Source organism: Neodiprion lecontei, chromosome 2 (assembly GCF_021901455.1).
Source record: "Neodiprion lecontei isolate iyNeoLeco1 chromosome 2, iyNeoLeco1.1, whole genome shotgun sequence".
In the NCBI taxonomy this organism is placed as follows: Eukaryota; Metazoa; Arthropoda; class Insecta; order Hymenoptera; family Diprionidae; genus Neodiprion; species Neodiprion lecontei.
Genome location: NC_060261.1, coordinates 37,624,046 through 37,636,233, shown reverse-complemented (window position 1 = coordinate 37,636,233; position 12,188 = coordinate 37,624,046). Strand labels below are relative to the sequence as shown.

General features: G+C 39.6%; 1 protein-coding gene across 7 annotated transcripts in view; it reads left to right on the top strand.

The window, feature by feature from the left end:
• The window catches only part of LOC107216469 (gamma-aminobutyric acid receptor subunit beta), an 84,947-nt gene extending 76,468 nt beyond the window's left edge, over positions 1-8,479 (top strand). For 3 of the 7 annotated variants that reach the window (XM_046730565.1, XM_046730564.1, XM_046730566.1), the window contains exons 8-10: positions 1,328-1,476; positions 6,433-6,574; positions 6,928-8,479. In XM_046730565.1, the coding sequence (XP_046586521.1) occupies positions 1,328-1,476; positions 6,433-6,574; positions 6,928-7,073 (437 nt within the window). In that variant the 3' untranslated portion in view covers positions 7,074-8,479. Of the gene's footprint in view, positions 1-1,327; positions 1,477-6,411; positions 6,575-6,927 lie in introns of all 7 variants that reach the window. The other 4 variants (XM_046730563.1, XM_015653665.2, XM_046730562.1 and 1 more) reach the window with 2 other exon arrangements.
• Positions 8,480-12,188: the final 3,709 nt, after the last annotated feature.

Below are 12,188 nucleotides of genomic sequence, written 5' to 3'. Positions count from 1 at the left end.
CTCGTACTCTTTCCCTCCCAGGACTCGGGCACAACGGCTATAACGCTATGCTTTAGGGTAATTGCGCGGAGTGCCATCCTAGCTACAAACACATACAGCATTTTTGCTGCACATGGGGAATTACGGTTGCCGCGTCTGCAATTCGTTCGCGAGTAATGTTATTTTTACGGGCAAATCCGACTGGGTACGAACAAAAAGAGAAAGAAAAAAAATTCACGGCTCAATGGAGGAATTTTTTCGACAGGTTCACCTTGACCATGTGCTACAGTCATCATTTTTCTGATATACCAAAACGTTGTGGTAAATTTTGGAGAGGGCTGAAAGTACCTACCGAGTTTTCGTCAACTTCCGTTTTCGTGTAACATCTCCATGTGTATGTGTATATATTATAACTGTATATGCGTACACATACGTGTGTGCGTAACTTATCGATTGCAGATAAGCCTCCGGAGTTTAGAATTTAATTAAACTTGCGACGTTATTCTTTTTGCCTCGCATGTTATATGTGAGGCATTCCACCCCAAACTGACCTACGTCCGACCCTCGCCATCGGTGTCTAGTATACAAAAAAAAAAAAACTGAGTTTTAGATTTATGGGACCATGGTTTGATTTTTCCTATTACCAAAAATACGAAAAATATTCTGATGTATAACCCTAATCGTTTAGTTTTAAATTTTTCTCACGAATTATCCCATCTTAGTCTCAAAGTTTTCATTTTTCAACAAAGAATTTATAAAGAAAATTTGAAGCCAATCCATTAGGACTGTTCAATTGAAAATTGGATTTTCATATTTTTTAAGAGCAATAAAAATTAAACCCGTGGTTCAAAAAATACGAAACCCACCAAAATGTGTTTTGTTTTTTGCACACTCTACACAATAAGTAAAAGTAAAAAAAATCCCTGATAGTGAGGGTCGTACGTTGGTCGGTCTGGTGTGGAATACCTACATTTTTTTCTCGTCTGTTACATCCTTTTTTTCATCACAATTCTCCCAAAATCCTATCTTCCGGGCTTGTAAAGCACAAGCGTTCCTTACGGTAAAGAGGAACAAACAAGAACAAAAAAAGATGTGAAAACTCATCGCCACAGCGAATTGAGTAAGTAACGTTGCTATAAAAAGAAGTTGACAATAGGCAACAGCTGAGAAAATCTTGTACGATAAAATGGTAAAAAATGTAATGAAAATCGTCAGGTGATTAATGAAAATTCGTTTTTGTCTGACATTTTTTTTTTTTTTCTCTCTTATTTGTTTCACCCGTTGGAGCCACGGTTCAAAAAACGACTTTGCAATAACTGACGGATGTGTGTTCTCGCCATTTTTTCAGAGTACGCGACCGTCGGCTACATGGCGAAGCGGATTCAGATGCGGAAAAATCGTTTCCAGAAGATCGCCGAGAGCATGAAAGCGGCGCGGGAAAACCCGGGTCCTCCAGGTGTGCCGGGTGACCACGGGGACCACGCGCCCAAACAAACTGTGAGTAGCGCAAGCGGGATCGCAGCCCGACCCTTTATCCGAAGATTTGACCCTTGACCTTCGAGCCATCAGGGTGGAAAGAATTAGCAGCCCCCGACCCCCGACCCCTAGCCGCCCCACGGAACAAACGCGTCTCCTTCGCCAAACGGGAAGCTCTTCTCTTCGGCCGGAAACACGCTGCCAATCAACTTGACGTGCTCGCGAAGAACCGAGAGCGAGATGAGAAGAAGGGAACAAAGAAAAGTTGCCGAACAAAATCACGGAAAAATTAGCTCGACGGGATCTCTGAGCTCTTCGTCGCTGCCAGCCTTCTCAGGCCTGCGGAAAATTCGTTTACACCCGAGGTTCTGGTTTTTCCGAGATTACGCTAACGTAGTTTTTCTTTTCTTTTTTTTTTTTTTTTTTTTATACGCAACGCGTTGCGAGAAGCGTACGTACATCGTAAATTATACGCGAGTACTGTGAATTACGCCGTGTGAGAAAACATCCGCGACGTTGGGGGAAAAATAGCGAATGATTCGAAACCGTGCCGTAGAAATAATCCTCGCTTAATTTATTGCACCTCGATTAAAAATCAAATCGCCGCGTTTTCTTTCACTATCCCAGATTCGGAGTAAAACCGAATCGACCGAATCGTCACAAAAAACGGGCGACGACGGGCCGGAGAACAAGATTAGAAATAAAGTTGGCAGGAGCTGCGGACGAACAGTCTGGACGGTGAAAATGTAAATAAAGTCCCTGAGAGTAAATGATTTGTCGCGAGAAAAAATTCCGAAAAGACGTACGGTTTCGGAATCGCTTTCATCGTTCATACTCCGTTGCGATTATTTTGCAATCGCCTTTTATAAGCTTTTTTGAATCAAGAATTGTGGCATTCGTGATTTACGACGCTTTACTGATTTCGACGAATCGCACGATCTGTGTATTACAGCAAACGAAGATACAATTGCCGCGTGCGTATCTGGCGCAGTCAATTGATAGGGAAAATATGATTGCGCAGGAAAATCGCGATCAGCGGGGAATCCCACGATAGGAAACAGCCGATGAGAATCAAGCCAGCGTTAGTTGCACCGGATAAATGGTACGATTATCTAGGATATGTACTACAGATAGTAGAGTGATTACGAATTTGTGTGCAGGCTGGGATTACAGTGAAATGGAGAATTTATGAAACTGGTAATGAAAATAGCGATAGTGCGACTCGACGAGGGTCATTAATTGAAAGGAGATGATTAATTATTGGCATATTGCGTAACGACTCGGGATTCAGTTGATCGACGAAGGGTTCTTAATCTCCTTAATACCGTAAGATCTGGCGCGATTGAAACATTCCAAGATTCAATTGCTCGGATTGATTTAATAATATTAAAGACAAAATTGAGTTAAAATGCACTAAAAATTCCGTTAGACCGGCGGATCTTGAATCGACATAAATAAATATTAACTTCGCCACCCGTGGCCATATACTTAGTTGATTCAACGACGTTTCTTCTCTCAATGCGGAGAGCGTTGATGGTTCCTGAGTTGTAAATTTGCGATATAAAAAAGAAAAGAAGTAATTGTGGGAGTAAAAAAAGAAGGCAAAAAAATAAAAGCAACGAACAAAGGTCCGCCGCGGCATTGAATCGGTCAACGCCTTCGAGAGGAAATCCCAAATCACGTCCGGCGTCGGGTTCGCAGCTGGATTGTAAAGCGTCGTAAGTGCGGGATTTAATTTCGCCGTCTTGGCAGCCTAGCCGGCAAAGGCGAGCATTGTTTCTCCCTCGGCGAGTGCGGCCGCAATAATTGGCAACAAGTTAGCAGCGTCCCTGGGCCAGGGCCCTCCCGCGAACGGCGATCAATACCAAGTCACACCCTCAAAAACCCGTTTGTTAACCTTCGTCAGTCTGCGCGTTCGCCCGCTGCAGGTGAAAGAAATCGGGCCCCGGAAACGGAAAATTAGGAAACGATGCAGCGGGTGCATCGCGACTCGGACACCTCTTTGTAAATTTATAACGCGGAAATGAAAGTGAAAATCGAGGGTGGGGGTGAAAGTTAAGGTAAGATAACATTCCGGAAGCGTCGCGACGTAGAAATTTCGTGAAATGTGAAAATGTGTTTCATCGAATTACGAAATCTAGAAAATTCGAAACGTACAAAGGTCGATGCAAAGTATCATCGCCGTGCCGTGTGTACTTTCATTCCCGCGTTCCGCCGATTTTGAATTTTTTTTTTTTTTTTTTTTCTGGCCTATTCAGGGTGGCCACAAATTTTTGGGAAAAAAACTCCACGACATTTCCAGGTTTTCCAGGGCCTAAGACCCAGTTTTTCCAGACATTTTCCGAGTTCTAGTAAGTTACGAAAACCTAAATCGTTCAGATTATTAACTCTATAGTCGGTTCAAATTCAATTCGAATAACAGGAAAAAAAATGTCCGTTAAAAGTCAGTTCAAGTGAATTTGTTCTCTCGACGAAAAAAGGTACAATTGTTGCTTCAAAAAGTGATATCCAAGTCCCGTGATAGAAAATTGATATTTTCAGTTTTGGCCGTGACAAAATTAAAAATACCCTGACATTTCCAGGTTTTACAGGTTTTGCAAGTGTGCGACCACCCTGTAATACTCCAGACTTGAACCTTGCTTCGATCATTTTTTAAAATTCTGTCAAATGGATTTATACCCGTATTCGAAAATTCTCCACCGCGACTGATTATCGTTCTACGCTCGATGTTCAAACGGCAGCTGATTGCGAGTGCAAGCGGGAACGGGTGTAAAATAGCTGTCGATGCCGTTCAATAACGCGGACTCTATTCCGGCGTTGTGATTGGCTTATCTTGACGTGTCAATAGATCTTTCCACGCGAACGCAGAGCACGACTATTCACTCCGCACCTACCCTACGGGGAATGAAATCTGCACCGTTGCAGGTTCCGCCGGGTTTTGCAGAGTCGCGGTCGAATCCACAACGCACAGACATTAAACTTTCCAGTTCCTTGATTACCCCAAAGTTCGACACCGAGTAACGTACAAGATAATGTACGGACTAGTCACCCGGAATTACACGCGTCATAGTCGATTTTCGTGCACCGAATTTCATTCTTATTTTTGTTTATTCACTGTTTTTTTTTTTTTTTTAATTTTCCCTTTACACAGGTATAATTGTTAAGAATGAACTTGAACGATTCAGATTTTTTTACGTCCACGTCGCAAACTTCTGACAAAATTTTTGCTACGCATTGCAAAAACAGCGGATGTTAAACAAATTTCAGGAACAATTTTTCATCGTCGAATTTTCCGGTTCGTGCCAGAATTTTCAATTACTTGTAAATTAAAAATTTTGTACAATTTCATTCTTAAATTGTATCTGCAGTATGAAACGGTTCAGCCTTGTTCCGTTATACCTAAAAGCAGGCAATTACCTCAGTAATTCCGTCCGATGCGTGACGAATGCATAAAATTCAAATGCACTTTTCCGCAGTGTTGAGGGAGAAAATAATTTTTTTCACGTTAAAATAGCATGCGCCGAAGCATTTCACCTACGTGCCTGCTGTTCTCGGCCACTGTAATAAAAACACGCCGTTTTTCGTAATTACCGCCTGCCTACGTACACGTACAAAGTAAAGGTTGCAGGCAGGCATATGCCGTAGGTACCCGCATACACACAATGCGGATGAAACGTCACCGCGCGTGCATCGGAATGCAACGTAGACCGCGGTCGAGATGGCGCCGCGTTACGTCGACGTCGACGTCCGAGGGAGATAACGAACCGTTCGTTTATCGTCTTGATCGCAGCGCGGCCTGTTTCACCTCGGCGCATCGGGGCGGTGGCGAATTATACCCACCTCCTGGATATTGCAGCACGATCCGTTTTTAGCCGCGCCACGGTATCCCAGATAACGATATTGGCCCTTGAATCGAGAACACATCGCGATCAGTTGCTACTCGATTTATCTCCCTTCCCTGCAGCAAGAAGTCGTCCTCCGATAATTTCGTTATCTGATCGCGAGCCGGTGCAATTAGGTTCGTTGCCGGTTAGCGGACTGCTATTTTCAGGGAGTGGGGGTTCAGATATTTGACTCAAATCGCTCGATCGGTTGAAATCAAATTGTGAATCAAGGAAACTTGGATGACTGGAGTACCCTTTGAAGTGCAGAGGGATTAATCACTCGAAATAACTCGAGTCACTGCGAATCGCTCGAAATCACACGATAAGCGGATGATAAAGAAGTAATCATGGAAAATTACTAGTTGTAAGTCTTGCGGAAAACGTTGAAAGCTTTCGCAATACTAGTGCTAACACAGAGACGTGAAGAATTCTCATTGCAATAACGGCGACTTTGCAAGCTCAGCCAAGTGGGCTTTTCAATATAGCGAACTCGCAAGTTAAACTAGAAGAATTCTCGCTGTCGCAAGAAATTTTCTTGCCGTCCCTATACCGACACTGAAATTCCCTGGTCCAGCGAATAATTTCTTTACCGCGCGTGCTTTCCTCGATTTTCAATTTTCCACAAGTAATTTCCAACAACTTTTCCAGTGACTTGTAATTTCTATGCTATTCCCTCCCATTGCGAAAACCAGCGTATACAATCACTTGGAAGGCTTGTGAATCGTTGAAAACGAGGGATAACATTTATAGAAATGATTGAAAATCGGACGTAACGAGATAAAAATCACTCGCAATCAATGCTAACGAATTGAAGTGATTGCGATTTGATTTCCGAGTGAACGGCTCCTCGGCTATATTACAGGATACGGATGTTCGCCGGTAATGCGAAAATCGCCGATCGCAGCTTCGCGCCGAACGAGAATTGGCGAAGGAGAAAAAACCCTTGTCCCTGACCTTGCCGTAACCGCGTAGCGTAGGGTAGTATTCCCTGAATGTTGCATGCCCCGCCGACAAATTAAGGGGTAACCTTGGCAAAGGACACCCCCCGGCGAACTGCCGTGTCCCTTGTAAGTGGTCCCGTGTTGTCCAGGAGGTGCGGTTCAAAGTTCACGATCCAAAGGCTCACAGCAAGGGCGGCACCCTCGAGAACACCATAAACGGCAGGGCCGACGAGGAGGCGCCCCCCGCCCCCCAGCATCTCATTCATCCGGGGAAAGATATCAGCAAATTATACGGTGAGTTTGCTCGCCGAGAATCGTCCTTACCCTCGTTTTTTTTTCTTTTTTTGTCGTTTTTTTTATTTCTATTTATCCTTTGTTTCAACGCAATCGCATGCACACTTCTCGTCACAAAGAGAGAGAGAGAGAGAGAAAGAGAAAGAAAAGATTACTTCATTTCAGTTGAATCAAATATTTCGTACAATATTATAAAATCGCACAAAGTAAAGCTGACCGCTTTAAGCATTTCGAAAACTCGTCAATCTTTTACGTTAAAGCAACTTGGACGATTTGCACGAATCGCCACAGATGATCAACTGGATCACATATTCAACCTATCGTTTTTATTTTTTTCGTATTCAATTTTTCAGGAATCACACCGTCGGACATCGACAAATATTCCCGTATCGTATTTCCGGTATGCTTCGTCTGCTTCAACCTGATGTACTGGATCATCTATTTGCACATCAGTGACGTCGTCGCGGACGACCTGGTGCTCCTCGAAGAAGCGAAGTAAACAAGAATAATATGTGTATATACATATATACATATATACATGCATACATACGCGTACGTAGGTACATACATATAGTGATGCAGATATGGTGAAAGAGAGAATAAATTATGTGAATTAATTATACATATAGATATGTGAATGTATACGTATACATATACATATACATATATATATATATACATATAGATCCATGTATGTACGTACGTATGTATAGGTATGTAATTGCATACGTGCTGTGAGATATTTGCGAGTTTTGCCGGGCACTGCACGAACTGCAGAGCGGATTCTCGTGTCACGAGTATAAGGGAGTATGTAACGTGAGCCAGCGAACGAAGGGAAACTCTACATGCAAAGCAACGTTGCCGGAAATATGGAAGGATACGTGAAACGAAGCGTATAAAAGGGAGAATTAAATTTCGTGTATGACGTAAAAATCTAATATATTAATTAATACGGAAAGAAAGGGACGACGCAATATAAGTAATACGTGACTGCCGGTGCGGTGTCGGCAAATCCTCGAGAAATAAATAGCAACAACAACAACAACAACAACAGGAGAATATTGAGTAAAGAAATTAAAATAAATAAGTAAAGAATGAAAGAGAAAAAAAAAAAAGAAAAAAACACGAACATATACCTTAAACATTGCCAGTATATATCTAGTCCTTAACTTCGGTATAAACACGTCAATTTAGCCACACTAATAGTTTGATAAGAGATCGCACTTGATCGGCTTAAGAGCGCACTTATAAGATAAAAATAAAAAACCCAAAAAAATAAAAATTCCAAAAAACAAAAAACCGAACTATTATATACTAACGCTATTATAAAAACTGAATTATAATTAAGAAGTAAAAGTATATAAATAAATAAATACGAATAAGAAGAGATGGGAAAGCGATATAGGAAGAAAACCATATGGAAAAATCAATATATTATATTAAATATGAATAAATTATAAATCATAATATATACGGACAGGAGAAGAAATGAGTGCGGCAGGTGGGCCGTGGAATTTAAGAATGATATGTGCGGATTAATTACACACGAGACGCACTGTGAATATTACAAGACAAATGAGAGAGCAGCTCTGTGCTTGGTGAAAACTGAAAGATGATACATCTTTTTTGTTTCTTACGATTGATTGATATTATTCGCGTTTACCTTTCCGTTTGTGTTTCTTTTCTTTTTCACTGTAACGAAATATACATACATATATTATATAATTATATACGAACAATGAGTAATATATGTGTTGCGTCATGCTGATTGTTCGAGACTGATTCGAAATATTAAAACTAAGTATAATATACAAATACGTATGAAGAGAGAAAAACAAAAACAGAAAAAAAAAAAAAAGACAAAAACTATTATTAGCGACAAGTTGATACTCGAGTATTTATAACGTATTAATGATAAATGAGAACAAAAACAAAAAGAAAACACAACTTAAAAATGAAATTAGCTATAGTGTGAAAAAAGTATATACCTAATCGCGACGGAGTTGTGTTTTAATTATTAAATAGTATTACGTGAATATTCGCCCGTTGCGATGGATGAGAGAAGAGAGAGCATTTGTTATGCTGAAATACAAAAACAACAACCAAAATAACACCGTAACAAAATGATAAAGTAAAAGCAGAACGTAATATTAAAGAAGAAAAAAAAGAAAACACGATACATAAAAGTAAGACGATACAACGCGTGCGTAAAATAACGAAGGCAAAAAACCGACCGGTGCGAACGAGTGAGTTCACGAGATAGCACGCGAGTATATAAATTACATACATATTATATGATACACTTGCAATCCAATTGAAGAAATAAGTTTACCGTTTCAATCACTGCGTAAATATTGTCATTATCATTACGATTATTATTCTTACTGTCAGCATTATTATTATTATTGTTGTTGTTATTATTAATATCTCCGTTGCGAGTCTCGAACACGCGCGTGTACAACTAACGTAATGCGAAGCGTTGCATACACCTTGCATGCGTATATTAAGTCGTAAGAAATTGCAAAGCGTGACGTCATAGCGCACATAAGTTACCACGTGCAGATATTGAGATGTACAGGGAATCGATCCCGTCGATCCTCTCGATCCTTCGCTATCCCAGCGCACAAATCACCGCATAATCACCCGGAATAAGTCGAAGAAAATTTCCCATCGGTCTTTTCTCCGATTAATTCAGCTGTTTTTCCCCCCCTGCTCAATCTGTTTATTAATTATTTCTTTATTTTTCTTTTTCTCTATCTTTCATCGGAGTCAATTTATTCGTTTACTTTTGCCAAACGATGTTACTTGCATGTGTCTACCTACACAAGCCATTCTGTACGGTGAAATTCTGGCTCGACTTCGCGACGATCGAAAGTCAATTATTGGGAATAATTTTTTTGTTTTTATTTTTTTTTTTTTTTTTTATCTTCTCTCACACGCTCATCTCGTGATTTTGAACAAATAATTATATCGTGGGAAAAGAAAAGCCCGGGTTGTACGAGGCGTGCTAACTTGAAAGCTTATTATTGTCCGCGATCGCGATTTCGACGATGGGAACAAAGAATTTATCGTAATGGAAAAAGCTGAAGCTCCTATTAAACGGCTTTGAAATTCCACCCATCCGATCCCCAACGAAATATGCACAGAATACGTTATAGAGACACCAGAAACGCTCTTTCGTCAAACATTCGCGATAAGCTTGCAAAAATTTTGATGCGAAAAAGCGTTCCTCCGCGTGTGTACAATATTCCATTCTTCGACGCATTCGAATAACAAAATTATAATTCCCGCTCGATGAACAAAGTAGTATGTCTACCTAGAACGTGCGAATTCGGAATTAGTGTCCGGTGAAAATGGATGGTTTTCATCTGCAAACAACCGTGCTCCTTGTATAACTCTTCCTCAAGTAACGCACATTATCAAACAACACGCGTGCAATTTCATCCGTTCTTCTCTCGTTTCTCTGCACATTCACGCATCACCCTTTCTCTCGATTCGCCGGAACGAGGGGGGGGAGGGAAGATGGAAGCTTGCCATTCACGGTATCGACCAGACACACCCCTGCTGCTCTTACCCCCGCAACGGGAGAAGAAATCCCCCCCCCCGCGATGCGAACGCGATCCCCGGCTGTTTAATTTCGCGAAGACTCGTCGGCTGTCCTCTACAATATCGTGAAAGATCAAGCAGCTAATTATCGCGAACGACGCATGAAATGTTTCACGATCGATTGAACTTTCTTGTGCGAATACAGAATGTACTTACCTATATTTGTATCGTGTAGGAGAATCGCGAAGCTGTGCCAGAGATGAAATCAAGGGATGGCTTTAGATCGGAATTTCCGAACGGATTCACAAGTCAACGGAATTTAGTAAACTTGATTACCTGAAAAAAATAAGGAATATCGACGCGTTAGAAACATCCGATAAAAAAAGCATTGTTCCGTCATTTTACCCGCAAACCCCTAATTGAACAAACATATATGCCCGAATTGATATTTCTTCTATTATTTACAATTCCCGCGCAATTGCGTTACTTATATGTATACCTATAACGTCACTTTATACATATGCATACACAACACAGATACACACACACACACACGTATTATATTATAATATATATATAACGAACGTGTAAAAGCGAGTATGAAGCAAAGAGCGGCGGTCTGTCGTCGGCTGTGAGCCAAAATATGATTTTGGATATCAGCTCAAGTATAAGAAATAGGTATATTGAAAAATATGCGTATTGTTATACACTGTATATGCAATGACGTATATGAACAAGTAAAACAAATGAAAATAAAAGAAGAGAAAAAGATGGTGAGAGAGAATGAAAAAAAAAAAAAAAAAAAAACAACAATTCCATTTTTGTATACAAGAAATACGGTCTGCACTATTATAATATCGATTATTATATAATCTACGTAAACTTTCACATTTTGTACTCATTATAATTATCGATCGTTGATTATTTTTAGACCGCTTCTCTGATATACATACATTATACATATATATATATACATACGATATATAAACGACGAGTATATTTATCTGTTACCACTTTAGAGCCTCTATACATATACGTATATAATATAATAATGACAATTATATAATGACGGAGTGAAGAGAAACCTATAGTGTTTTTATAATAGCTGTAATATATTCTATCGTCTATGTCTATATTTGTGTTGCATGCAGCGCGTGCCAGAAAAAGGATAACCAAATAACGAGGTTTACCCCCCCACCTCACCCTTATACCTGTATAAATGTATACACTACACTCTCGTTTGGTCATCTTTTTCACCACACCTGTACAGAGCAGCTAGTCTTACCTTTGCGGGTAATATATTCATATACATATATATAATATATATGTATATATAGATTGTTATAATACAAATATATGTATATATGGATAATATATACACATGTACGTTTCGCAATCGCGAATTTTTTTTATTTATCGATTCTCAATATTTCAGCAAAGGACGGGAAGTAGATTTTTCAAATTCACCAATTTCTCTTCAATTTTTTTCGCGCTTTTTCCCTTGACTGTATTTATATCAAAACTCGTACGTGTGATATCATATACCGCAGTCGAGCATTCGGAGCATTCGCACGAAGCGTATCAACACCCCAAAAGTAGGACTAGTTACTAATCTGTCCTCTGGTAGGATTTCCGTAACGGCAGGCACCTGTATTATCGGAATATAATAATAATAATAATAAGAATGATAAGAATAATAGTAATAAGAATAATAAGAATAATGATAATAAGAATAAGAAGAAGAAGAATAATAATAACAATAATAATAATAGTAAGAATAAAAATAAGAATAATAAGAATAACAAGAATAACAAGAATAACAAGAATAACAAGAATAATAAAAATAATAACAATAACAACAACAACAACAACAACAACAACAATAATAATAATAATGATAATAGTAATAACATAAGAGGAGGAAAAAAAGCGAAAAGAAAAATCGTTCGTGACGAAAATGTAGAAGTGAAAAAAGAGATACGAACGTGTATTGTAAAAGTAAACGATACGAAAGCATCTCAAGAGTCAGTCCTATCGCTCGACGCAATTAAACTACTAAATTAGTCAT